At 53.3% G+C, this 27,181-nt stretch overlaps 2 protein-coding genes and 1 long non-coding RNA gene across 11 annotated transcripts in view; 1 reads left to right on the top strand and 2 right to left on the bottom strand.

The window, feature by feature from the left end:
- Positions 1-1,084: 1,084 nt before the first annotated feature.
- RASD1 (ras related dexamethasone induced 1) lies at positions 1,085-3,164 on the bottom strand. Of its 2 annotated transcripts, none has more exons than XM_005504483.3 (2): positions 2,727-3,164; positions 1,085-2,445 (listed from the first exon to the last, which is right to left on the bottom strand). In XM_005504483.3, the coding sequence occupies exons 1-2, from the start codon at positions 3,010-3,012 to the stop codon at positions 1,895-1,897; spliced, it is 837 nt and encodes a 278-aa protein (XP_005504540.1). In that variant the 5' UTR covers positions 3,013-3,164; the 3' UTR covers positions 1,085-1,894. The 2 variants fall into 2 exon arrangements, with proteins under 2 accessions (XP_005504540.1, XP_005504541.1); XM_005504484.4 differs by having other exon boundaries at positions 1,965-2,374; positions 2,727-3,161.
- Positions 3,165-11,721: 8,557 nt separating this feature from the next.
- The window catches only part of PEMT (phosphatidylethanolamine N-methyltransferase), a 42,502-nt gene continuing 27,042 nt past the window's right edge, over positions 11,722-27,181 (bottom strand). For 5 of the 8 annotated variants that reach the window (XM_065031332.1, XM_065031329.1, XM_065031325.1 and 2 more), the window contains 5 exons: positions 22,739-22,884; positions 18,106-18,217; positions 14,614-14,688; positions 13,843-13,903; positions 11,722-13,104 (listed from right to left, as the gene is read on the bottom strand). In XM_065031332.1, the coding sequence (XP_064887404.1) occupies positions 13,849-13,903; positions 14,614-14,688; positions 18,106-18,217; positions 22,739-22,884 (388 nt within the window). In that variant the 3' untranslated portion in view covers positions 11,722-13,104; positions 13,843-13,848. Of the gene's footprint in view, positions 13,108-13,842; positions 13,904-14,613; positions 14,689-18,105; positions 18,218-22,738; positions 22,885-27,181 lie in introns of all 8 variants that reach the window. The other 3 variants (XM_065031331.1, XM_065031330.1, XM_065031326.1) reach the window with 1 other exon arrangement.
- On the top strand, positions 14,541-22,745 carry LOC135575514 (uncharacterized). Its single transcript, XR_010466389.1, has 3 exons — positions 14,541-14,711; positions 21,106-21,221; positions 21,683-22,745. It is a non-coding gene; the product is annotated as an uncharacterized LOC135575514 (long non-coding RNA).

The raw sequence follows: 27,181 nt of genomic DNA, 5'->3' as shown, positions 1-27,181 counted from the left end.
CCTGTAGCCCAGGGATTACTCTGTCCCCCTGGAGTACTTACTAGTACTTTATTTGGGAAGGCGCCAGTGTGTAAACTCTGAGTGAAGCAGAACACCAAGATAAACAAAGCACAATGTACGCTCGTTTTATTACTGAAATTACCTTTCTGCCAGCCATTGCCTGGCCCAGCTCAATAAATTCTTGTATCTCGCACCTGGACAGCGGTTCCCCCTTTTTCTTGCCAGCTGCTGTTCCTGTGAAATCAGGGCATATGTGGAGCTGGAAGAAACGACGTGTTTCCAAAGAAACATCTGGCACTTAGCACAGGAACAAGTTAACTCTGTGAACTTGAATCCAAGTTTCAAATGAAACCGGAGCCGTTTGGTTTGCAGTCTCACTCACCCACCCTAGTTTTGTGGCTTTGATAGAATTTTTTTGCCATTAATATGTATTAAACGTAGATTAGTTCTGCTGCCTGAGGGAGAACGGGGGCTGAAAATGAACTGAAACAGCAGCTGGAGCCAGGGAGAGCTGTTCTTTGAAGAGCTTTCCCCTTTCCCTTTCACTTCCAGCAGTGGTGACTGTGACTTATTAAAGAGATTGAAAGCCATCAGACGCAAAGGTGACCTTTGGAGCAAAGTACTTCCTTTACTCATATTGCAAAATAAAAACAATATCCCGGACGGGGTGCAAATGAGTCACTCCCTGTTGACATCATTAAAGCGTGCTTGATTAATCAGGAAAAACCAGGGAACACAATCAGCTCTTTATAACGAAGTGATGTCAGCTGGCCGGGTTTCGGCAGTGAATGACATACCAGTGGGGCTGGCAGGATCCTAACTCGGCCTTAGTCAAGTGAGGAAAGAGTCTTGGCTCGGTGACTCGCTTGAGAAACTGTGCGTGGCCCCTCGTAACCCATGTGGCAAGAAATCGGCTGCTTGCAGAGCCGGGAACCTTTGCACTGGGAGTCGGAGAAAATGGGGTAATAAAGGGAATGAGTGGAGAGCAGTTTTTAGCACCTCACAGCTGGGCTCGGGTCTCTGTTCAGCATGATCTTGTTGTGTTGCGGGGCAGGGTGAGGAAGCAAAGGCAAACCCACAGGTGTTGTTTTAAAAAGATTTTATTGTTTTGTAGAAAAAATAAAACATCAAGTTTCACCCACGGTAGAAACACTTGAAGATTTTTGTTTTTGTTCATGTCAATGACAAACAATACCTACATAAAGTGCCTATTATTATTATTATTATTTAAAAAACCCTTCCCACTGCCCCCACCCTCCCCAAATCTTGCAAATCAGACAAGACAAATGTAAACAAGAATCAGTTTTTTTTGGTCCACCGAGGCTGTAACTCTGCAATGTCTTTGCAACAGCTTACAAGTGTCTTCTGCGTGTGGTTTGCAGACACAGACGAACACACGACACCGAGCCAGAGTCTGTGCACAGTTTCTCAAGTTAAAAAAGAAAACAGCAAAACACAACAAAAAATCCAAGCCCAAAGCCCCAGGCAGGTGGTGTCAGGTCTCTGCCCTCCCTCCTGAAGGCACTGCCCGAGGCTGGGTGGTTTGGGAGGGAAAGAAACGCCAAGGTCTGTGCCCTCCACACTCATCCTCCCACCTGGCTGCCCAGCAGCTCATCCTTTCCCCGTCTCTCTGCCCGGAGGAGGCTGGTCCCAGTGACACCCCCCTCCTGCCCTCCAAAGCCTCCCCTTCCACATCCCTCGCTCCCAAAAATGCACCCCCGCGGAGGGAGACGATGGAAATGATCCCTTGGGAGGAGGGATGCTGGGGAAGCGGCGACCCCGGGGTGGGCACCTGCCCACCCTCCTGCCTGCCCAAAGTCAATTTGGAAATGAGCATCTTTCCCCCTCTCCCGCCTTTCCTTCCTTCCTTCCCGTTGCGGGGCGAGCAGGGCTCCTAGCTGATCACGCAGCGGTCCTTCTCCTTGCTGTGCCCACCGCCGATGGCTTTCTCTCGGATGTACATGAGGTCGCTGTGGACGCTGGGTCGCCGGGCGAAGGGGGCCACGATGCCGTACGCCTCCTCCGTGCTGCCCCGGCCCCCCTCTTTCAGCAGCTTTTTGCCTTTCAGAGCCTTCTTGTGCAGGATGTCGCAGTACTGGACCGAGACCTTGCGGTGCAGGTCGGGGCTCATTTCGCTGGGCAGCTTGGCCATGGCAAAGAGAGCCTGAAACATCTGGTCTAGGCTGCTGTTCTTCTTGGCTGAGATCTCAAAGTAGGCACATTTTTTGGGGTCCCCTCCCACCAGTTGCTCGATCTCCTGGGGTTGCACCTCCCGGTAAAAGTCCCGGTCGCCTTTGTTGCCGCAGATGACCAGGGGCACTTCTATGTTCTCCTTGGTTTTGTTCTTCAGGCACGACTTGGTCTCCAGGATTTGCTGCTTCAGGCGCTGCACCTCCTCAAAGGAGTCCCGGTTGTCCAAGCTGAACACGAGGATGAACACGTCTCCTGGGGACAAAGAGGGGACGTGAGATGGTTGCAGGGACAGGGACACACTGAGACCTGCTATTTAAGCCACAGAGGCACTTAAAGGGGGATGGACAGGGCAGCACCTGGGTCCTGCATCCTCTCATCCACCCCATGCAAGGAGCAAAGTTGCTCACCCCATGCACACACAAAATCCCACCTCCCTCCTCCTGGCACTGAAGAAACATCCCCAAACTGGACAGAACCACCTGAAATATGACAAGAGACCACCCCCTTCCTCCTGGTGCTCCCCAGCCAAGTACCTGTGAGGATGGAGAGGCGACGCATGGCTGGGAAGGGGTGGTTGCCCGACGTGTCCAGGATGTCAAGCTGGTAGACTTCACCGCGGATGCTGTAGAACTTGCGGTGGAAGTCCTCGATGGTGGGCGTGTATTGCTCCTCAAAGCGGCCGGTGAGGAACCGTGAGACAATGGCCGTCTTGCCCACCTTGGAGGAGCCCAGGATGACCATGCGGTAGCAGTTCTTGGCAGGGATGCTCAGCTCAGCCTCGCTGGGACACATCTTCTTGATCATCGCTGCCAGTTTCATTGAAGCTGGCGAAGGGGCAGCTTGTGCCGAGAGGAAAGAGGAGGAAGAAGAGGAAGAAGAGAAGGAAGGCGATGTCAGCCCGGCTGCTCAGCCCCGCTCCCCTCGCAGGAAAGGCCGGTGTGAGCTCTGCACGGCCGCCGCTGCCGCCGCGTTATATGGAGGAGGCAGCGACCGCCCCTCGGCGCGTCACGGCCCGGGGCGGCGGCGGCTGAGTCAGCGCCCGGTCCGCTCCCCCGCCGCTCTGCCAGCCGGACTCTTTGCAGCCCGCTCGGGGCTCTCGGTGCTGCACAGCCCGGTCCCGTTTGTAGCCTTGTTGGGGCTCCTGGTGCTGCACCGTCCGGTCCCGTTTGCAGCCCGGTTGGGGTTCCAGGTGCTTGGCAGCCTAGTCCCATTTGCAGCCCGGTTCGCACTGCCGGTGCTCTGCCAGCCGGACCCTTTGCAGACCCGACTGAGCTCCCGGTGCTGCGCAGCCCGGTCCCATTTGCAGCCCGGTTTGCACTCCCGGTGCTTCGCAGCCCGGTCCGGGCTCTCGGTCCTGTTTGCAAGCCCACTCCTTTGCAGCTCACCCTGGGAACTCGGTGCTTTGTACCCGTCCCGTTCGCAGCCCGGTGTGGGCTCCCGGCGCCTCGCAGCCGCTTCAGAGCTCCCGGGGCTCCGCGGTGGGGTCGCCCCGACCAGGACACCTTTGCCGGGCGCAGCGACTCGGGGCGGGGGGAACCGGGCGGGGTCCCATCCCGCTCCCCGCTTTGTCTTGCTCCGTTTTACACTTACTCTCGGTGCAGCAGCGGGTGTGCGGGCAGCTGCCCGGCAGAAAGACCGGAGAAAACACCCCGTGCGTGCTCCGGTACGCGGGGCAGCGCACGGGAGCGGGGAGAAACCTCCGTCCCACCGGACACCGCAGCCTTGAAGGAGAGGTCGGCGGCGCTGCGGGCCCGTTAACCCCGATCCCGGGCCCGGGCCGGGGCCCGATCCCGGCCGCAAGCGGTGCCGCTGCAGCACCGACTTCCCCGCTAGGGGGCAGGGGAGGGCACGGCCGGCACGGGTGCTGTCCCCAAACCCGGGCCCTGTCCCCAAACCCGGGCCCTGTCACCCGGTGCGCAGTTCAGCCAAATTTTAACACCCGGAGACGAGATATTGTTTATTACAGAGTTGCACAGGCCTGGATGCTGGAACAAAGCTAGCACGCCAGAAATTAACACCCGTTATATACAAAACCTTATAGCTGCTCAGGTCAGTCCTGAAGAGCCAATAGGTTGCACATTTGCATATTTGTTACATAATAATTTTAGCATATAATGAGCAACATTCAGCTAAAGGACACTTTATCCAACAGTCTTGAGATGTGTGTTAAGACCCAGCTAATGCGCAGGGTTCAAAATGTCTAAAGCTGCAAGGTCAGTAGAGTCTGTAGTATTGCAAGTACAAACTACTTTGTAGTTCTGCAAAACTGGGTGTTTTACAAGTCACTCTTTGTTAGAGGAGCAAACTGACCTAAAACTGAAAGGATTTATATATCTTTAGGTTAGCAATTGCCAACAGGATTCATTGTTTTCAGTGGTAATGACTACATGGGACATGTACCTGCAGGTGGGGTCCCTGGTGCTGCTTCGGATCAGGTGCCTGATCTTTCCATCAATGGGTGAAAGGCGAGACCCAGGGAAAGCTCATCAGGATGATGAGTTTGAATCGAAAAACCTGTGAGCATCTCTTAGGAAATAAAATCTTAGCAAAAGGTAATGCTTAAATAAGGTTCAGGATTGCAGAACCTTAATCTACAACACCGAGAGGGACCTCAGGGACAGCTAGAACACACACATTTGTGGAGCACGGTGGATTTCATCCGCACGGCTTGAGAAATGGATGTTGATGAGCTTTTTATCTCCCCCGAGTGTGGTCTCACACTTGGACGTTAACTTAACGCTGTCTGAAGGCTTCTGGAGGAAATGGGGTTGTCTGTGGGGTGGGAGGGAGCAGCAGTTTGAACAGCCCATCCCTGGCAGCAGAGGCACAAGGACACTTTGGGGAGACAAAGTGGAACAGTTTCCCGTGTTTATTGATCTGTGTGCGAGACAGTGAAGAGGTTTAATAGCTGGTTACAAAGCACAAATGTATTACCCCCCCAAAATAACAAAAAGATCATTTAATTGAAGCGGTTGATGGAAAACAACAGGGGGAATAGGAAGTGCAGACCTCTGGGGGACAGACAAATCGAACATCTCGATTGGCTTTTATTGTTAACTGTACAACTATTAATAGTGCCAGGAACAGGCAAAAATAGCCCGCTTGAAGCCTGCTCTTAGGTTAGCAGGCTTCAGCAACAGAAAATCCATTTGCTCCCTCCGAAAGGCTTGTTTGCGACAGCAAAGGCAGCGCACACCGTGAGGCGGGTGGTGCTGGGACCCTGTGGGCTCAGCTCAGGGGTGTGGGTGTGATGGGACCACCCTGCCGGGGACACCCCAGAAGCAAGGGCAGGGACCCCAGTGGCTGCGGGAGCTCCCGAGGACAGGACGTGGGCTCTGCCTGTGCCATCCGAGAGCCCAGCAGAGTCACGCGGAGCCTCGGACGAGCGTTACGAGGCGTTCGGCTGAGTCTCCCCAAGATCATCTAGAAACTCATCTCTCGCTGGAAGCAGAGCATGTTTGAAAGGAACCGGCTGCCGGTGATTGATGATAAAGGATCCGCTTCGCTGCGAGGCAAAGCCTTCCCACGGTTATGACTCTGTTAAAAATCACCACCTATTTCTGACCTGACTGCAAATAGCCCGAGCCTTATGCAGGGGCAGGAGAAACAGCATTTCGCCCCCCGGCTGCTGTACTGCCTCAGTACTGTCTGACCCTGCCTTTTGGGGGGTGTTTTGCTCCTCGCCTGGTTTTGGAAGATACAGGGTCTTTCATGCAGCTGCTCAGTACAACAAGAGCCTCAGGCAGGCTGCTGTGCACAAAACACCTTTAATGGAATTGAATATCTTCAGCACAGATCAATCCCCAGTTTCTTGCTGTTTCTCTCCCTCTTTGCACCCTCCCGGGTTTACCAGCCACCTGCCAATGACCAAAACCCACCCGGCGGCCGTGAGTGAGTAGCTGAGGAAAGGAAATTCCACGAAAGTCACATAAACATCCCAGCGCCAGAACATGCGGCTCCCCAGGGTCCAGCTTGGACGGACTGTGCAGGCAGCAAAACGGAGCTCGCAAAACGAGCCTCTGCAAAAATGTAGGAAGCAAAATGTACCAGGAGGCAGGAGCGAGCATCGTGCTGCCCGGGACAGGCGAGGTGGGGATAACTCAGGAAAGAACAATACATCAGAGCACGACTTTGATTTCTGAGCACGCTGCAGAACTGGGAAATATCATCACCCTGGGGTCGAGCCTCGGCTCCCGGCTGAGTCCTGCGGGTGGAAAAGCCAAGATTGGAACAGCTGTTTGTGCCTTTCCCGTGGGCACACACAGTGGGGTCTTGTGGGACCCCAAATCCTGCCCTGGCTGCTCCCCCGAGATGGGAGGAGGAGAGAGGGGCTGGAGGAAGAGGGAGAAGCTGGGTAGGGAAGGGAGACTTTAGCTATAGCTCTTGCTCGTCCCCTGGGGAAAAGCATCTGATTAAATCAAGATGCAGTATCCAGGGTTGCTATTCATTCCCTATATTATTAGCTTGTCTCATTTTATTAAATCTCCTTTAAGGCTTTTCAAAAGAAGCACATAATTCACAACATATAATTTTTCCCAGATGAGATATGATGCAGAAGCGGGCTGCTCCATCGCTGGGGACCGAGGGAGTGGGTTTATTTGTTTCCTCCCCCCACCCCCTACTTCTTTAGCAACACTTTTCATGTCTCTTGACTCCTTTTAGCATTTGGGATTTGATTAACAGGGAATCTGAAAGCCTGAGATACATCTCAAATCCCCAATTCCTTGAGTCGTCCAGACAAGGGGTGACAAGAACTCGCCTGGAGATGCCATCCTGGTGCGATGCAGCTCCCAGAGCCTGATCGTGCCATGCTACGGTCCCTGGATTTTCTGCATCTGCTCCCCTTTTCCCATCTTTGATGTGTGTTTGCTGCGATAAAGTCACAGTTTTGTGGCACCGCTCCACATGGGGCTTGGCTTCGCTGCCCGGCCGCCCTGGGGATGGTGCCCAGCTCTCCCATTATGGAAACATCTCCCCAAGTGCACTGAGGTGACACTAACTCATCGTGGCACATCTGGGTCAAGAGCTACATACAGAGCAGAACTGGGGTTCCCTGAGCCAGGGGCACCCAGGAATCCCCTGTTCCCAGTTTCCATCCCATCTCTTGCCTGCGGTTCACTCGGTCACAGCAGCATCCCACCAGCATATGGCATAGATAAAGGTGTTCGCGTGTCCTGGATGCGTCCCCAAACTCTGGCACCTTCTGCTCCGTTCCAAAGAGCGGCAGCCTCCCTTGGATTAGAGAGAAATGTCACGTGTAACTGGAGAGGGGCTGTGACTGGGCTTGGAATATAGGGCACGGGGGACAGGGAGGCTTGGTGACCACTGTGGACACTAAGCTACAGGTTTCATGAGGGTTCCCATGGAAATAGTGACAGCTGCTGGGGTTATAGGACAAAAATAAAAGCTCAAGAGGAGGCAGGAGCCAGCCAGGCTGGAGCTGGTGGAGGGATGTACAGCTGGAGCTGAGGGCTGGGACTCCACAGGTGTTTTGTGTCTGGGTCCTGCAGACCCGGTCAGGGGAGCAGCTGAGGGACCTGGGGGGTTCAGCTGGAGAACAGGAGCTGAGGGGAGACCTGATCTCTGAACTGCCTGAAAGGAGCTTGGAGCCAGGGGGGTCGGGCTCTGCTCCCCAGGAACAAGCGCCAGGAGCAGAGGAAACGGCCTCAAGTTGCACCAGGAGAGGTTGAGGTTGGATGTAGGAACAATTTCTTCCCCAAAGGGCTGTGGGGCATTGGAACAGGCTGCCCAGGGCAGTGCTGGAGTCACCATCCCTGGAGGGTTGGACAGACAGAGGTGCGGTTCTCAGGGACATGGGGCAGTGCCAGGGGTGGGTTAATGGTTGGACTCGATGACCTTGAGGGTCTTTTCCAACCAAAATGATCCTATGGTTCTATTTGTCCCCACTGCTTTGTCTGTGGGGTGCGGTGGGGGCTGAGGCCAGCGCAGGGTTTGGGGCTGGCAGCAGAGGAGTTGGGGCCGGGGGGGTTGCGCTGAGCCCACTTGGTGCCGGTGCCCAAATCAAGAACCCTCAAGGCTCCCACAGATGCTCAGCCCTGGTGCAGCAGCAAAGCAGAACTGCAGGCAGAGCCCGGCCCCGACATCTCCTTCCCGGGGGGCTCTGCCTCCCACCAGGGGTTCTGACATGGAAAGGAGCCGTGCTCCGTAAACAGTTCCTCTCTGAAGAAAACGCGACATGGAAAAAGCAGCACATTCCTCCGATTTTTTTTCTTGCAATAAGATCCAAGGAGGATGCGGCGCAGCACGGCCAGCTCGCCAGGCTGTCCTGAAGGAGCTTTTTAGTGAGCAAATGAAAGAAAACAGCCCCTTAACTCGTCCTCTGGCGCATGGCGGGAGCTCCGTGCGTAACGTCCCCAGGGGTGGGCTGGGCTGGGGCTGGAGGTGTCTGCTCCTGGCAGGGGTGATGAAGGGCAGGGGGACGGGGGTGCTGCTGCTCTCCTGGTGCTGGGGGTCATTTTCAGCATCCCCTGGGCACCCATGACTGGTGGTTTCCCACCTGGAAATAGCTTCCCAATGGGTGTTCTTCCCATTGCATTTCTTTGTGAGCATCTAAAGCCCAGACTGCTTTCCCTGTGCAGCAGGGATAGAGGAGACTGGTTTATTCTATAAAGGTAAGTTATGTTGTATCCCTTGTCTGCCTTCTCTGGATTAGAAGTTGCACCAGGGGAGGTTGAGGTTGGATCTTGGGAACAATTTCTTCCCCAAAGGGCTGTGGGGCATTGGAACAGGCTGCCCAGGGCAGTGCTGGAGTCACCATCCCTGGAGGGGTGAACAGACAGAGATGAGGTTCTCAGGACATGGGGCAGTGCCAGGCGTCGGTTAACAGTTGGACTTGATGATCTTGAGGGTCTTTTCCAACCAAAATGATTCTATGATTCTACAACTATGGGATCCCCAATAAAACAGTCAGTGCCCAAGCTGCCCCTCAAAGCCCCTGTACTGCCTGTGCTCAAAGCTCATCTTTACTTTTGCATCAAATCCCAATGGCTGACACACCAGCCTCTCTCCCCTGCCCACCGAACGGCCGTGGGGAGGTTCAGCCTTGGCACTGGGATGGGTGCGGGAGCCCCCACCAGTGCTCTGACCCCATGTGTCCCTCCATCCTTCCAAACAGCCAAAGCACAGAGTCAGCAAACGGGGTCTGGCAGAGCCCCAAGGGGAATTGTGACTCCTCCATTACTCTGCCAACAGGACACGTGTTGCCTCGATTGCACCCTGTGTTTATTCTCTGTTCCTGGCTCACTGTGTTTGTTTGCCACATCAAGGCTGGTGGCTGTTCCTCCCCAGCGTGGGCAGCACAGCGTCACTGGGCAAAAGCAAACATGGAAGCGGGGTTACTGCTGGTCACAAAGGGGGGCAGGGCCTTTGGGGACATGTCCCTGGTTCCGGATGTCCCCACCATCAGGTTATCTTCAGGGAGAGGACCTCAGGACGCAGCTTCCACCTCCCAGTGTCCCTGCATGGAGCATCCCATGAGCACAGAGCTGGCACTGCATGCATGCCCATAGCTGGGGACCTTTGGGTTTGTACGGGTGATCTCCCCACCCCCAAAAAAATGTCACATGAGGTTTCACAGGGGAGCTATACAAGCAGCCATGCGGAGAAAACCTGGCTGGAACGTGAGGATGGGCAGAGGCGCTGCGGGGGCCGCGCGGTGGGACGGGGTGACCCAACATGGCACCGTGCGATGGACTCGGTGACCCGGCTGTCCCTGCCAGGCAGGAGTTGAGCTTTAACTAGTTTCTCCTTTCCCGGTATTTGCTCTGGAGAAATGTCCTGAACATCAAGGGAGGTGTTATCTGCACAGGGCCTCGTGTGCGGCATTTCCCAAGACTACAAACAAACCCACTGCCAAGCACAGATGGGCCCAGCAAGCCCCACACCAGCTTTTGGAGCCATGAAGTTCTGAAAACAGACCTGTGACCGCATTTCCAGGGACCTCGCTTGGTGCTCAGCACATCCCTGAGAGCTGGAGGGATGCAGGGACCTCACTTGGTGTCACGGTCCATTCAGTGCCCGACTCTTACACTTGGTAGAATCATAGAATAGTTTGTGTTGAAGGGACCTTCCCAGCTCCCCCAGTGCCACCCCTGCCATGAGCAGGGACATCTTCACCAGCTCAGGTTGCTCAGAGCCCCGTCCAGCCTGGCCTGGGATGTCTCCAGGGAGAGGTTCATCCACCACCTCTCTGGCCAACCTGGGCCAGTGTTTTACCACCCTCATGTCCAGCACTGGGGCTGCAATCGGCTGGTCGTGGGGCTCTGATGGTTCAGGTTTCCCCTTTGGAAGCAGCAGGAATCTCATGTCCTGAGCCTGGGACTGTGGGGTCCATCCCTGCATTGGTGCAGGACACGGCCCAGCCGCAGCCAGGGGCTGAAATAGCTCTGACACCACCAATGCTTCATGCTCAGCCTGAAGGTTTCATCCCCACCCTCTGTAACCTCAAATTCTTAGAAATATTAGGCATTTTTAGAGAAATAGGTACCTTTTCCTTATGATGAGGGAAAGTCTGCTAATCCTTCCTTGGTAAAACACTATAAAACAATACAAATAATGGTTTCTCTCTGTTTTCCTCCTTGCAGCTCCGGTGAGCAGCACGGCACTGCCGGGAATGGCCCCGGCCAGGGACAAGCCCCACCAAAGAGAGAAAGGTGGGCAGGAACATCACCTTCCAGCTCCTTGGCTTTGCTGCCGCGAACAGAGCAGATGCCTCTGAAACGTCAAACTCCAGCTCCACAGCAGCCAGAACCAGTTCTGCAAATGCAGCGACACATTAATCCACTCCGGCTGCTGCAAGAAGAGCTGCTAAAAACGGGGATATATCCGGCATGGCCCCAGAAAAACCCCTGTGCGATTCAAAGGCGAGATGGAGCTGGGAAGGGTCAGGTTTGGGATGGCAGATAAATGGGGAAGGAGTCCGGGAAGCCAGTACCAATTGGGATGCTGTGGGCACAGGAAGGGAAGCAGCTGTCACTGGGGTCTATGGTGACAGACAGTCATTTCGAGGGGCTGATGCTGGCTGGGTGGGAATGGTACAACTGTGGTGTCCCCTGCCTCGTGGCAGCGGTAAAAAAAGGTCTTATATGGTCCCCAGACTGGGAATTAGCACAAATACAGCCCTCGCTGCATTCTCGTTAAGAGTTATCCTTCCCGAACAAGCATGTGTCTCTTCGGTAAATACTGATTTCACCTATCGACAAATCGGAATTTATTTGCATCAGAGACTTTGAGCCAGGACTGGCAACTCTGACATAAAAGGTCTGAATAATGCAATGTATCTGCTCCTTGCTGGTTGCTATGGGTACTGGGCTGTTTTAGCCTCTGTCTATAAACATTAACTGTGAAGGGGATGTGGAAACTTATCTAAAAATAAAATACTATGTCCAAATCTTTAAGAGGAAGGTCGTTGAGATGGCAATTAAAAATAAATCCGCAGGTAAAGGTTCTGAAGCGGTGAAACACGAACACGGTGTCCGTGAGCCTGGTGGAAGAAGACAGAGACAGGACTGAAAAGAAACCAACGCTTTTAATTCCTGCTGAGCAATGCCCGAAGGGTGAATTAACAACATGCAAAAGCAAAAGGAAATATAGGACTGTTTTGTGGAGGTGACACTGAGAAAAACGGGGGGACGGAGGGGACAATGCGATGCTGAGACGTGGCACCGGGAACCAGCAGCAGCGTGGTTCCCTTCTCCAGCGCCGCTGCCGGGGCCTTTATGCTGCTATTTTTTTGGTCATTTACAGCTTATTTCTCAAACTGTTCTGGGAATGTGTAAACAGTGAGTGTGAGTCTGGAGCATCACCCCTGGGATCTTCCTGTCCAGGGCAGGATCCAGCCCTGGGCTCTTTGGGACTGGCCGAGGCTGGTGGCAGGGACGGAGGGACAGAAACAGCCCTGTCCCCAACACCCACCGGCCCCGCGTGGCAGTGACAAACAGCTGGAAGGCACTGGGTGGTGGGGCAGGAGGGCAGGACCCCCAGGTGGTCCCCGGGGACAAGGAGAGGCTGGGGGGGTGTGAAAGGGGCCAGGACACCAACATGGCCAGGGGTGGGATATCTACAGGGTGTGCATGGGGATTGACTCTTCCCTTTGGTCTTCTCCACGCTGGGGTTTCCTCACGGGACAGCTGCCATCCCTCCGTCCCCTTTGGGTGGTGGCTTAGGTCGTATGTTCACATTTATGTGCTTTTCAGCCACCTTTTTTGCAGCCTTTGCCAATAGTGTGGAGTTGCAAATGGGAAACCACAGCTCTAGAATGGGGGGTTCCCTTTTCCAGAAAAGACTTGTTGTGTTGCGGGGTTTGCAGCAGGTTTTTTTGCCAAGTTTGCAGCAGTTTCCCCTCTTCTTTCCCCGGTTGCGTCTGAACGCCCCAGGGGTTCCCGAGCACTCTCTGTTTGCTTCCCGTGGTTCCTCAGCAGCATCTTCGGATGATCCCCAGGACCAGCCAGAGCGGCGCTTCCCCACACTCAGACCTCACTCACCAAAGGCACCAGTGTCTCCATCATTATTCTGCTTTCCCTCCAGTCCAGGGCCAGAGATGAGTTGCCTTTTCCCCTGCAGATCTCCAATAATCAGTGCAGGAGATGAGGTCGGTAGGTCCTGCGCTGTGCGGCTCCCAGGAGAGCATCAAGGCGATGGTGGCAGCAGCCGCAGGGACCCGACAATGGGGACAGGGACCTGGGGACAGGGACCTCCAGCTCCGGCGGGCTGTGGCGAGGAGGTGCCACCATGCTCAGGCTTGTTCCTCTGATCGCTTCCAGTACTGCAGGGTGCTCAGTTGGCTCATTAGGGGTTGCTGGGCTAATTAGTAGGATATATCTCAGTAGGAAAACGGGCAAATTGGTCAGCATGGGGACCGGAGAGGCACGCTGTGCCGAGGTATCCGAGATGCTGCTTAGTAAAAGATGGAGAAGAGGCTGTTACGGGCCCCACTGGTGCTCCAGTATCTGCTGGGGCAGAGGCTGCTGGGTTGCCAAAACCCCAGCAGCACCGTGTGCTTGTCCAGCCTCTCCAACCGCCAGTGGACAGACACACCGGGGGCTTCCAGGGGGACATTTAGCCCCAGGAAAGAAGCCTGGGCAGGAAATTCTGCTTTTGCAGAAAGTTTTGGCCCCCAAAAATCAAGCCCAGGCTGTGTTTCTGGGGTGAACTGGTACAAGCCCATGTGCAGAATGTTCCTGGCTCAGGCACGGAGCAGCCTGGAGCAGCAATGCTCGATTTCCCGCTGGGGTGGTCGAGCCCTCGTGCCCTCCCGCACCATCTCTGCCGCTCGCTGGAGCACCTGCCATGGCCAACAGCTGCTTTTTTCTGCCTGATTTAGACTGAGCCTGGAGCCTCGAAGCTCCCCAGCAATTTTCCCTTGCACTGACTCTCAAATATATAATCAAAATGATTTGGGGGCTGCTGGTCAGGTGCCAAGAGGCGGACACAACCGCTGCTGTGTAAAGCCTTCCCGCCTGGGTTTTTGTGGAGTTTTGGAGCTCAAATCCTTTGAGAAGTGCAGGAGAGGCTCTGGAGAAGCCAGGGGGGTCTGGGTGGGTGGTGCCCCCATCCCCATCTAACGCGCTTGTAGGTGGGGGAGCCTAGCAAAGCATCCCCTCTCGCTGAAATGCCGATCAGCAAACATACCTGTTACTACTTGTTCTTCACTCCCTTCTGTTTCTGCAGATAGATTTCCTCTGTGAAAGGCCTGTGGTTGAGACGATGGGAATGTGGGGAGAGACGCAAGAAAGGGGCAAAAGAAGAGGGGGAAGAATTAAAATCAAGATTACTGTGTGCTCTCCTTTGGTCCCAAAAACTCTGCCCTTTAACCCTGGGCTCAGTTTCTCCGGACCAAGCTGCTCCCAGCCGGGACCATCCTGGTGCTGAGTGGGATGATGCTCAGCGCACACAGACCCACCCTGGCTCTCTTTGCATTTCCTCCTCCCTTGCAAAGACAAAGGACCTTCCGCTGCTCAAGTACAACCATGGCTTCTGGGAATAGTTCTGGGCTGCTCCATCCTGGGCTGCTGGGCTATTGTGGTGTAAAGTATCAGAGAAACCCATCCAAGGAACTACAAAATGCAAGTTTTGCTTGCAGAGTCTCTTCAGATGACACAATAAGTCCTTTCCGTGCCTTCCTTATTGTTCATGTACAAACAGAATCGGGCACCCAAAAGAAAAAAACTATCTCATTTTGATAAAAATAAACAAACGCATAAATGTTCCTAGAACTCAGCAAATAGTTTCAGAGAGGAATCTGCCCATTATCAAAACAATCGAAAAACAATCCTCCGTTTTCCTCCTTCCCTGCTGAATTAATTGGAAAAAACATCTCTACTTCTGCGGTTCCCTGAAACCTCAGGAGTTAAAAGCTGGTAAAAATAATTAGAAACTCTCCAGTTTTGCAGAGCTACTCACCCCTCATACAGCATTGCGACTGTGTAGGAAATTGCCACTACAGCTGTCAGCAAAAGGCCAGCTGGGCTTGCGTGCCTGTTTTGAAAGAGAAGGAAAAGGTAAGTACAGGGGCTTATGCAAGACCTGGTTTAGACAGTGAAATAAGGCGCTGGGCTCCATGAGAACTCTCTCTTGCTCATTAAACAGAAGCGAACAAAAGGGTGGTGGGGTTTTTTCTTTGTCCTTAACATTAACTGTCTTAGGCAGATGTTACTTGGCAAAGACTCTTCCCCAGCCTACTTCGGTGATTTCTTTTAAGTCTGATCCCTGCACGTCTCTGCTAAGAGAGCTTCTGCTTTGCTGCTAAGTCCTGAGATTACAGAGCTGTTTAATCGCTGAGCAGCTGCTTACGCAGGGCTGTGGCTCCCAGCCAGCGCTATAGGGGAAATAACTGCCTGATGTGCACGGAAAGATGGGCCACCCAGGGCGCAGGAGACACCCAGAAGACAGAGCAACGTATGGACCATATACATCAAAACGGTGGCTGAGCCATCACAGGGCTGGGATGGAAAGGAATGGAAAGATCCATGCCTGCCCTGTGAAGGGTGCTGGGGGCTTGGTTCACATTTAAACACATTTCAAGATGTTTTAGGAACATGCCCTGTCAGGTCCCAAGGCTCAGCTGAACTGTGTCCTTCAGTGAGGGGTCACCAGGCACAGCATGGGGACCGATGCCACCCGCCTCACCGCACTGTCCTTACGGCAGAGATGCTCGAGCGCTGCCCGGCACAGCTGTGTCTGGCTCACCACAGGCACCTGCCCCCCAAAAACACCCTTTCTGCATCCTACAATGGCTGCAAGTGTTGCCCTTAATTAGGATGCTGCTGATTGCCTTTAATTGCTGGTGGCAGCTCAGCTCTGAGGGGGAAAAGATCTGGCTGTCAGCAAAAAAAAAAGTACTTAGCCAGTCCTTGGTGAGGATAAACATCCTGACATCCTGCAACACTTGTGCAATGGGACTGGTTCTGGGAGGAGAAGTTGCCTTCAGATGAGAGACTCAACTACCTAAACCTGGTCCTGGACCCGCCGTCAGGTACTGCCTGGCCACATCGGTTCCTGGAGAGACACACTCAAATCTTCACCTCTACACTGTTTCCATTGTGCAATAAGTTCTTCCCTCATTAGGAAGCATCAGGCAACTTCCTCCTTTCCCAGCCCCCTGCTATTACATGCTTAGTCATGCCTCCTCCTTGATTCCTATCAGAGAGAACAAATTTGCATGATTGTTTGTTGACAGCAAGACCTCTAATTGCATCATTTGGCTGCGGCTCCAGCTCTGATTTACACAGCCTGTTGCCATGAGTTAAAACACTTTCCTACCAAAGATACACAAAGCTGTCCCCAAACAGCTAATGCTCCATTTGTCTTTCAGGAGAAATGAGAAGCTTTGGGGTGAGTTGTTTCTCTCTTATGAGCTCAACCTACTTATTGGGCAGTGGCTCGTGCCGTAGCAGGGTCGGCAGAGTCAGCCAGGAAGGTTTCGTGATCTTGGTAGGACTTTTTCTGGGTAGGAAGCCTGTCCATCCTTTGCTGCGGCTCCCCGTGGCTGTGGGTTGTCTGCAAGAGCGACGGTGTGGGCTCTCATCCTTCCCCAGAGGTCCCGGGGGGTTAGACGTGGGACACCCGCTTGGCCCTTTCCTCCTGGAGCTCCTGTTTTCATGGCGAGCGGTGCAGGTCTGTTCTCCAGCAACACATTTATTTGGCCGCTGTTAGTTGGGCAGGGGATACCCGCAGTACCCAAGAGAGAAACCAGTGGCTCTCACCCTGTGCGATGCTTTGGAGGTTGGATGGATCAGAAGGCAAGGCTGCTGGTGTGCTGCCAGGCTTGCTGACGTTCTGCGGTGTGTACCCTCGCAAATTAAAATGAATCAGTCCTTTGGGCTCCGATGCCATGATATGGAGCGTGATACATCACCGAGGGAGGAAAAATATGCTCTACGTTTTAGGTCTGTCCAAACGCAGACATATTCCTCCAGCATCCCTCCCACTGCTGTGGAACTGAGACATCAGCTTTGGCCTCCGAGGGCAGAAACCAGACCTCTTCTGAAAGCCCTGGGACCTCAGGAGAGACCTGGGACCCCCCCAAAACCTCGGCAAGCCCAGCTGAGATCCCAGGGAAGAGAAAGAGTCAAAACCACCATGTGAAGGGTTGTGCAGAGCTTCCCCAGGGCAGGCGGGCGGCGTCCTGGTGCCACTTTGCACAGCTCCAGCAATTTGTTAACAGCAATTATTCGTCACGCCTCACTGCCCTTTATGGTGGCAGCCTTTTAATGAGGAAAAGGAGGCAATCAGACTGCTGTCTCAAGCCCCTTCAAGCTGCTTTTGCCCAAGGATTGTGGCGGCTGATGGAGCAACATGCACCCCGGTGTGAGGCTCATCTCTTGCTGGGGTGAAGAAGAGCTTTCTGCAACAGAAATAGCTCAGGAGGGTTCAGCAGGTTCCGCAAAGCTTCTAGGAAATAGTTCAATGTTCATATTGAGAAAAATATAAAAATCTCCTGGTCAAATTCCTCATTTTCTGCTGTTGAGGGGGTGATAGTGCCAGTTGCTCTCTGGCCACGGTGCGATATGGGGTGAACTCATCCTGCCCCAGCTCTGCCCCACTCTGCCCGGGGCGATTTCAAGCTAAGAGCGAGCACCAGCAAAGCTCAACGGAGACAGGAGAGAAACCATCAGCTTTACTTATTACCAGGGGCCAGAAAATGCTGCCCACGCGGCTGAAAAGGTGACCAGAAAGTGGCAAAGCACTTTATTTTATTCACCGCAAGGAGAAGGGAGGTGGTCACACTTGGGAGAAACTGCAAAATAACCCAGTGATAACGGCCCGCAACGCTCTGCGGGCTCCTGATGTAACAGCCAGGGTTTTTTTCTCCTGGGCAAATAAATAAAATGTGGTATTAAATGAAAACCACATCAAACTTGTTACACCGAATAGAGTATATTGCTCATTTGCTGCTAAATTACAGCCTATTCATTTCCTCCCAAGCAGGCTATTAAGCTGTGTTGTATCAAATGCGGAGGGTTTCAGAAGTGTTATCACAGTGCAGTGGGGGAAAGGGTGTGTTGGCTTGTTTTGCTTTTTCCAGAGGTAATTACAGGGTCACACTGATCCCCGGTACCAGCAGCCTGCCCCTGCCGAGTGACACCCCGCATGAATTCGGCCCCGGCTGTTGATTTTTCCACGTGCAGAACCTGCCAAGGACCTCACTCAGCCACAGAGCATTTGCTGATGCTCTTCCCAGCATTTGGCCGCTATTTATTTTTCTACAATTAATGCCACAAGTCTTTTATGACAGCAGAAGATTTTGCGTGCACAAAAATAAGCCAGGAAGTGAGAAAACGGGGCGTGTTCCACTTTCCCTGTCATTTTTTCTCAACGATTGCTATCACCAAGCGCCGAGTCCAGACTCCACGCTTGCCCTGCGATGGGGGGTTTGCAGGGGCATGTACTCACATGAGGGCCCAGCCCAGGTAGACGGCTGTGCTGCCCCAGTACATGGGGTTATCCAGGATGCTGAAGGGGAAGCTGGTCACTTTGGCCTCCATCAGAATGCCGAAGTAATCACCTGTGGAGCAAACAAGAGGGTTTCTCATCAGGCTCCACGAAGGTGGGAGTCCCAGGGGGCTTTGAGACGCCGATACCCTCCCCGTGCCGTGGAGCATCCCTGCCAGGGATGCAGAGTGAAGGTGAACGAGGGATTTTGCTGCCGATCTCCAGGCTGAGAAAACAGCAACAAATAGATTGGCTGTTTACTCTGTGTCTATCGGCCTTTCCGGGAATGGCTCTTTGTCGACGAGAAAGGTTTATTTATACATCGCAATAATGCTGCGGCGGCCACGTCTCTCATCAGGAGGCAGCTCTCCAGGTCCCAACTGGCTGATTCTGGCTTTCTCATTTGAAAACTGCCCATCTGATGCTGCTTGATGGGGAAGCAAATGCAGAGGATCAAAACCATTTAATGGGGAAACAAGCCCAGCGCAGTGTAATGGTGGTTCGAGATGTTACAATCACGACCACCACCACCAAATGCCCTCATTCAGTGTCACCCTCATCTCATAGTTCAGTGAATTTCTCAGAATTTCAGAAAATAGCACCTCTGCCTACAAAACACTCAATTATCAGCATGATGGTGATGATGATAATAGGTGATTGTCATCTGTACTGAGGAAAGCTTTCAGAGCTGTCAGCATCCAACCAGTTCCCTATCTGCCTCGGGATAATCCTTCCACCCTCCTGAAAGGAGCCTGGAAATGACAAGAGAGGAGATGTTGTGCAGCTTGCAAGCAGCATTTTTTGGGAAAAAAGGGCTGGAATGCCAAGCTCTGATTTCTGCTGGTCTTTACAAGCGAGACCACCAAGCCCAGCAAGGATTTTGCTCCGTGTTCGCTGTATAACACGCAGCATCAGTCAGCGAGGAGCAGCTCCAGGAGCTGCCGCAGCCCTGGGTCACGTTCCCAGCTCTGCTGCCAGCCCGTGCGCTGACCTTGGCCAAATCTCCTCCGTCCCTCCCGGTGCTATTGTGCACCGATCATAAAATCAGTCTTTCTTATAGCGCGGAGGGTGGTGAGGATTAATGTATGGTGAGAAAGTGCTTGGAAATCCATATAAAAGGCATAACAGGAGTGCAAACTATTCAAGGTTATTATTATTACCTGGATTGTAGTGTAATTTCTTTGACCTCACATGGTGCAAAAACATTTATTTCTAAGGATAAACAGCGCCTGCCCAATTAGACAATGCTTTTGGGCTTTAACTACAGGCCACTAAGTGAGATAATTGCCTGGTATTCATACTATATGTTCTCACAGTTACTTGGCAATGCATCTCTGAGATTGTTCTGGCAGAAAGAACACATCACCCCCTGCCACAGCCCATAGCTGTGCTTTTTTATGTGTCAAAACGCTTCATTATACCCTGCCCGCCCTCGCCTTTGGGCTGAACACCTCACTCCCCGAATGGCGCCAGCACCGAGAAGGTTCTTTGCACAAAGCCCTGGGTTCATGGGGCTGGCGGGGGCTTCTGAGCACCTCTGGGACCCTGCAAGAAAAACACATGAGCTTTTCCGATGTAAACCCTGCCTCTAAACCCACACAGTTAAGTGAACGTGACCACCAGAGATCTGCAACATTTTCCTCTTCAGAACTGTGCATCGGTTTGCACAGCATCAGCCTGAGCATCTCCTGAGCCTCCACTCTGCCCTCAGAACAGGAATCCGCTCCTTGTCAGGCTGAGGGTTTTTGGCATCTCCTCTGGGTTATTATTTTTTGCTGGAGGTCAGTGTGACCATCTCACTGCGCAGGGTCGACACTTTGGATCACGGCAGCAAAAACCCACTTGATGCATTCTGCAGGGACCCCCACGCTCCCTGGAACCCGAACTGAGCTGAGGCACCACCAAGGAGCCACCAGTGTCACCACAGCCCAGTGACAGACTCCGGTCAAGTCAGATTTACTTGAAATCTCGATCAGTGCTGGGAGGAACTGCGCTGGGGTTGAGACAGATGGGTTCAGACAGGCAGAGCTGCCTCTTGGTGCCCTCGTCCTGCGGGAAGCCAAACCCTCGTTACTACATTTGTTGGGAGAGAGGGCAAATGGAGAGGTGGACAGTGCTGAAATCCCTGTGAAGGCACGGGGACGGGGCACCGGGAGGACCGTTCTGCGGGGGGGTGGCTGCATCGCACCCCGTGGGTGCTGCTGGGTGGGAGATGGGTGGCATAGAAAGGTTTGTCACAGCAGGGTGACTCACACGGCTCCCACTGCACTGCTTAGCCCACATTTCAGAGATAAACTGCCCTGCAGCCGCTCCGAAGCTTAAATGTGCTGTTAAAGAGAAACTGAATGCACAGCCCCAGAGCAGTGTCTGTGCCTTGCCTGCTTCAGCCCTCATTGCTGTAGGAAAACACAAAAGGGAAGGGCCAAATGCTGTTCCAATAAGCTTTTGAAGTGCTTGGGTGTCAGAGACTCTGTCAAAACTTATCTCGAGCTCAGATATTGACTATGAGAAGAAGGTGGATGATGATATAACCCCCTTCTTCTCAAAGCAGTGCAGCCCCTTGCTACCCGCAGCCTGAAGTGCTGTCGCTGCTGGGAAACCCACATCCTCCTGCATCACCAAAACCCTGTGGGAAGGAGGATGTTGGAAGTACCACAGAATCACCAAATAGTTTGGGTTGAAGGGACCTTCCCAGCTCCCCCAGTGCCACCCCTGCCATGAGCAGGGACATCTTCACCAGCTCAGGTTGCTCAGAGCCCTGTCCAGCCTGGCCTGGGATGTCTCCAGGGATGGTTCATCCACCACCTCTCTGGCCAACCTGGGCCAGGCTCTCACCACCCTCAGAGGCAAAAATTTCTTCCTCATGTCTGTCCTGAATCTCCCTCCTTTAGTTTAAAACCATCACCCCTTGTTCTATCACAACAGGCCCTGCTGAAAAGTCTGTTCCCATCTTTCTTATAGGTCCATTTTAAGTACTGAAAGACTACAATAAGGTCTCCCTGGTGAGAACTGAGCAAGAGAACATCACATGCGAGATCCTCAGAGACCTGCAAACTCCTTGTCTTCCCCACGGCTGGGTAAGAAACCATGATGAACAGCATTAAGAGTTTGCTGACTTGGACTCATGGGGGCTTGTGTGGAGCTGAGAACCACCCTCAGCCCACGGCTCTGCAGGGCTCCAGCTGGGCACAGGGGGCCTGAGCCAGCCCAGCTGCACCAGCATGTGGTCATGACATCTGTGCACCCTGTTGCAGCTCTGCCCTCTGCCTGCCCTGCCCTGGCTAACAAGGAGAGCTGGCCTCGCTCCGGCAGCGTCACGCATGGCTGGGAGCCATGCAGGCTCAACCCGGCGTGCTGGTGGCCAGGAGAACCTCCACCAGCAGAGAGGATGGAGCAGAAGTGCCCAATATGCACCACTGACGTCTGCCTCTTTCCAGCCCCAGGGAATGTAGGAGCCATTGGCCACACAAAGTGGAGGGGGACAGGGCCACCCTTGCCGCTTCTGCTGAACCTGACTCACTCGTTTGCTTTTCCCAAGCGGTTCAGGTCCAGTGGATCCTCCTGGTTGGATGAATCAGGCTTTACATCAACAGCCCCAGCCCTGGCTGAGCTTCAGGAGCATTCAAGCAGCTCTGTTTGGTGGGTAACTCCTGTGCCCAGCCGCCCTGGACATGTCTCCACAGGCACAGCATCGCTCCTGGGGGTGATTTTGGAGGATGCTGGCGGACAGGGGTATGACATGGGGACAGGAGCGGGGCTGCACAGACGCAGGGTGAGGGCGCATGTTCAGGAGTGCTGAGCTCTATTTCTGGCAGCAGGATCTTGGCCAACTCAACACATTTCTTTGCAACTCCACTTGAAACCAGGAAGGCTTATTACCTCCCTCTCTTCTTCCTGACGACTCTGCAGGAGCTAATTGAATTTGGTTTGTAAAGCACTTGCAAAAGCACAGCCTAAATGCGGTGTCAAAGCCAAGGCTGTGATTATTTCAGCCAGCGGGAGCTGCCCCTTTCCTTCGATATTTATTGTTCCTGTCTCTATTTTATTTTTATGAATTCCACACATACTGGCATGTTTTTAAAGTCAACAATGCTAATAGAGTTACTCTCTAAATGTGAAAGCAGACGCAGCGCAAAATGCCTTCTGCCATAAAACGGCAGATTAAAGAATCTGTCAACGAACGTCAGGTTTATTGCGGAGGGAAGAACAAACAAGATCCTGTCTTCACACATGCGTGGAGTGGGTGGGGGCTCAGAACAAGGCTGCTGGACCCCTCACACCCACTGTGCCGGTGCCAACGTGCCCGCGGGGTCTGTGCTTGGGGGTCCCTTTTCTGGGAGGCATTTGGACTGTCAGACTATCGGCTGTTTTCTAAAATTTCAGGCTTGACACTGAAGGTGATGGGACTCATTGCATGATCTTCTCCATAATGACATGGTTAGATTCATCATGCTTTGGTGTCATAAAGACAAGACCAAATCTAACAGCTCTGAAGACAAGGACGAGGAAATTCTTACAGATTCTGCCCTAGCAAAAGACCCCTGCAAGGATTAAATGCACTTTCTGGTTAATCTGTTGAATTTTTAGTGCTTACCTAGGAATGTCCCGGTGAATCCCAGCGCTAAGAAGCTGGAAATGACAAACAAGGTCCCTACAGCCAAGATGGCCAAGCCTGAGTAATAGGCCCAGTGGCAATCCAAGCCCTCCAGCTTCGGTTGGCTCTTCATGGCTTCTGTGAAGCTGTCAGAGAGACAACAAGGGCCATTAATTGTGATGTCTAATTACTAATATCACCCACCTGTGAGATGCAGAGCTTTGGGAGGGGATGCTGCTAAGGAGGATCCTTCATCGGGTCTCTTCTTCCACCTGGACGTTACTCAAGGGAGAAACAAGGAGCCATAGCCTTGTGAGCAGCCAGGGTTTGACCTGGGACAGCTATTTCTATTTGCAGCCCTTGCTCAATCCTGAAAATATCAAGCCCACTGAACCGCAATATTAAAAGAACCATAGAATAGTTTGGGTTGGAAGGGACCTTCCCAGCTCCCCCAGTGCCACCCCTGCCATGAGCAGGGACATCTTCACCAGCTCAGGTTGCTCAGAGCCCCGTCCAGCCTGGCCTGGGATGTCTCCAGGGATGGGACATCCACCACCTCTCTGGGGAACCCAGGTCAGTATTTTATCACCCTCAAAAAGCTTTGCCTTGCGCTCCAAACCTCATGTTTCATCATGACCGCAAGCTCTGGCGAAGACGCCCATGCAAACGCCGGAGGCTGCGCTGCCTCGGCACAGGGTTGGGAACAATCGGCTGGGTTCTCTCGTGCTCCCACCCCCGTTCCTCCCCATCACAATATTTTGCAGCCTTCATGCGTTAGCCACGTGCCCAGGAGTGATTCACGGCTGCAGCCAAACAGTCAGGGGGAGGACAGGAACAGCGAGAGGAAAATACTAGAGAAACACACATCTTCAAGCGCGAGCGCAGCTTCTCAGCTCCAGGCTTGTTCAGGCATTTCAGGTCTGACCTTCCAAATACTCGTTTGTGAGTGGAACAATTGTGACCCTCCCCTCAGCCCCCTGCCCTTCGCCCGGAGCAGGGCTTAGCAGGCTCAGCATCTCACAGAGCTCTGGCACAGGCGTCTGCCTACAAAGGAGACAACGCCGTCATTAAAAAAACGCCCATTAATAATAGCAAGAGGAGATAACAGACCCACAGAGCTGCACACTGCGTTTCTCCACATGTTGCTGACACATGAGGTAGGAAACATTGAGTCTTTTTTTAATGAGCACCATGGAGGCTGAAATTCAAGTGGAATAGCAGCTCTACCGCGCCTCCGGCCACCGCTGCTCCTGCCCGGGCTCCTGGGCTGGAAAATGCTTCCATGACGTTACCTACGGGGCTTGGAACAGTTATTTTTTCCTCAATATCCACCTTCCCCAAGCCCTGCAAATCCCTGGATTTATTCTGTTGCCCAAATGGAAGCTGAGATGGACAATCCTGCCTGCCTGGCTGATGGACAAGCAGCTGGAAACACACCTTTTGAAGGCTCAAAGACCAGATGACAAGTTACACACACCAAGCAAAGTCCAGGATGATATTTTTTGTTTTCCTTGGAGCTCCTTCCTACTAAATTTTCTACTGTCAGGGAGTTTTTAGGACCCTGGAGAAAGACATTTAACCTTCACTTTGGACTGGAGCAAGGAAACAAAACACAGAAAAAATGTAATGTGCTTGGGAGTGAGCAAGAACACAGTGTCTCGGTGATTTACACTTGATCATTTAACTCAGAATTTCCACGCTGGAAATTACAGGGAAATTCCCTTTTCCAGGGAGCTGAACGCAGACAGAGGAAGGACAGCTTGGCCCTGGGTGATGTAAGGACACATGTCCCCAGGGCTGATCACCCTCCAGCACCCAGCACACCAGGCTCACATTGGTTTAGCTTAAAATCCTTCCTGATGTGAACACACAGCCCTGGCTGCCAGGTGAAGCAGCTGCACAACCCTTTGCATCTTTTCCCTGGTGTTTATTTTTAAATGACACAAGTCTCCCCTATAAGGAAGCCCAAATGCACATTCCTGCTGGCAGCACTGCCTGGGTTTGGGAGGAAAGAAAATCCCTCTGCGGGGATGTGCTCATCCGCCTGAGCGACCCTGGCCTGGCCGCGCTCTCTGTGCAGAACGGGACATCCCTGGGGATGCTCTGGGGCAATCTGCTCCCACAGAGGAAGATGCAAATGCCTTTTTCACAGCAATGGGGGTTTGACTCTGCATCTGGCCAGGACCCTTCCACAGGGCACCAGCACTGGGGTGGGATTTCACAGAGATCAAAAAACGCTGCTGATCGCTGGGGAGGCAGGTCTGGGAGAGCAGCACCGAGCTGCTCCTTGTCTGGATCGCAGCAAAGAGATGGCAGAGCAGAAAGAGGTACAGCCAGAGCTGGGCGCTCGGATGCTGCTGCTTGCTCTGGATGAGGTGGATTCACACCACCTTACATCCTCGAGGCTCCACTGTCCCATGCTAGTGACCTGACTTGGAGCAGGAGAAGAGCAAAGGTGGCTTTGAGAGCATGAACTGGCCAACTGCGAATCAGCCTTGCAACCAGCACGTGACGCCGTTTCCTTTGGCAAAGCCGCCTCCCCTGCTCAAGATGATCCCATCCTTCCTTTTCACGGTCGGATACGCCTGCATTCATCATCCTCATCAGCATGTCTTGCTCGGTCCCCTGCTGTTTGGCTTACAGCTAGAGAGCGAGGTGTTTGCATGGAGATAATGGACTGTCTTTCCCTCTAGTAATGCTTTATATCTTCCTAAACACACTCTCTATTTGCATTAAACATGATGCGCACAGGAGTTTTCAGAATTGGTAAATAAACCTTTTAAACATTTATGATGCTGGGCCATGACAAGCAGCACGGAGCTGTCAATTATTCTGGCATCTGCGGCTGTTCCTCAGTGCCGGGGGAGCTTCACCACCTCCTTGGCAGGGGGAGGACAAGGCACTGGCCACCTCCCTTGCTGGGGGGGGCAAGTCATGCAGCCGGTTTGTCATTAAACCAGTTCCTTTCGCCATGTGCCTCTGAGTCACGTTTGTTACAGCATTTATTTCTGGCTGCACGACAAGGCAGGGGCCCAGCTTGGCACCCAAGAGGGCGTGAGTTAAAGCCGCGCTTTGTACCGGTACCTGGAAATGCTTTATGTACTGAGCAGAGCAATCGCCATGGTGAGGAGCATCCCTCTGGCCAGCGCAGGGGAGGGCTGGGTGGGCTGCGACCTACTTTAATCACATACCCGCCTGCTGTCACGAGGACGTTTGTCATTGGGGAGAGACACCTGGAATGCACCCCCAGCTTTGGCAAGTGGAAACTGGGGAAATGAAGCTTCCCCTGACATCTCCCCACGCTTGCCGGCGTGAAGCAGGACACCAGAGGCACCCATTTTCCAGCCCAGTAGGGAAAAGCCGGATCCATCAGCACTGCTATGGCCAAATCGGCCAAACAGGAGCTGATTCATAAAATCACAGAATCATTTTGGTTGGAAAACACCCTCAAGATCATTGAGTCCAACCGTTCCCCCAACCCTGGCACTGCCCTATGTCCCTGAGAACCTCATCTCTGTCTGTTCAACCCCTCCAGGGATGGTGACTCCAGCACTGCCCTGGGCAGCCTGTTCCAATGCCCAACAGCCCTTTGGGGAAGAAATTGTTCCCCAGATCCAACCTCAACCTCCCCTGGCGCAACTTGAGGCCGTTTCTTCTTGTCCTGTCACTTGTTCCTTGGGAGAAGAGACCAACACCCTCCATGCTACAAGTCAACCAGGGAATGGCAACTGCAACACCAGAAAACCCACCAAACCTACAGCCCGAAATACATCCCCAAAGGCTGCATGGAGCGTGAAGCAAACCTGGAAATACTGTACTGAGAGAGAAGCTGAGTGTTTTCAGGTCTCTGGGCTTCTCTTGGTGGCCCACACTGAGCATATTTAGCAATACCTTTCCCTCAAAGGAGGGCAAAGACTGTGTCCAGCAAACTGGGTCACTGCGGGAGCATCCCAGCAGCACTTCCTCTGCCTGATCCCAAAAATCGGTCTGGAAACTGGGGCTGGCAAACGCAATTGGGGCAGAACTGGGCCAGGGGCCAGCGGGCAGCGAGGCAGCCGCAGCGGGGCCGGCAGCCGGCATCTCGGAGGCAGCAGCCACCGCTGCAAGGGGCCGCGCTCGCCACGCAGGATGTCTGTCCGTCCCCCACGCCTGAGGTTTTGTTCCTCTCGCCAAAGGAGGCAACGGGGGTAAAATCATGCAGTGGTGCCCAGCAACACAGGCTGCTGCAAGCACACAGCAACAAAAGATCTCGTTGTTTAAAAAAAAAACCAGCAAAACAAAACAACCCCAACAACACTCAAATTGCCCTGCCAATAGCACCGGCTATTGTTAGCCTGGTCATCATCTTCACAGCTTCTTTCCCCAATAATGACTTTGCTTTTCTGCCAGTGCCGGTGTGTGTGTTATTTAGGTCAGCTGGGGGCTGTGGAAGCTGCGGTGGGG

This window comes from Columba livia, chromosome 15, assembly GCF_036013475.1.
Source record: "Columba livia isolate bColLiv1 breed racing homer chromosome 15, bColLiv1.pat.W.v2, whole genome shotgun sequence".
Lineage (NCBI taxonomy): Eukaryota > Metazoa > Chordata > Aves > Columbiformes > Columbidae > Columba > Columba livia.
This window is presented reverse-complemented; position numbering and strand designations above follow the sequence as displayed.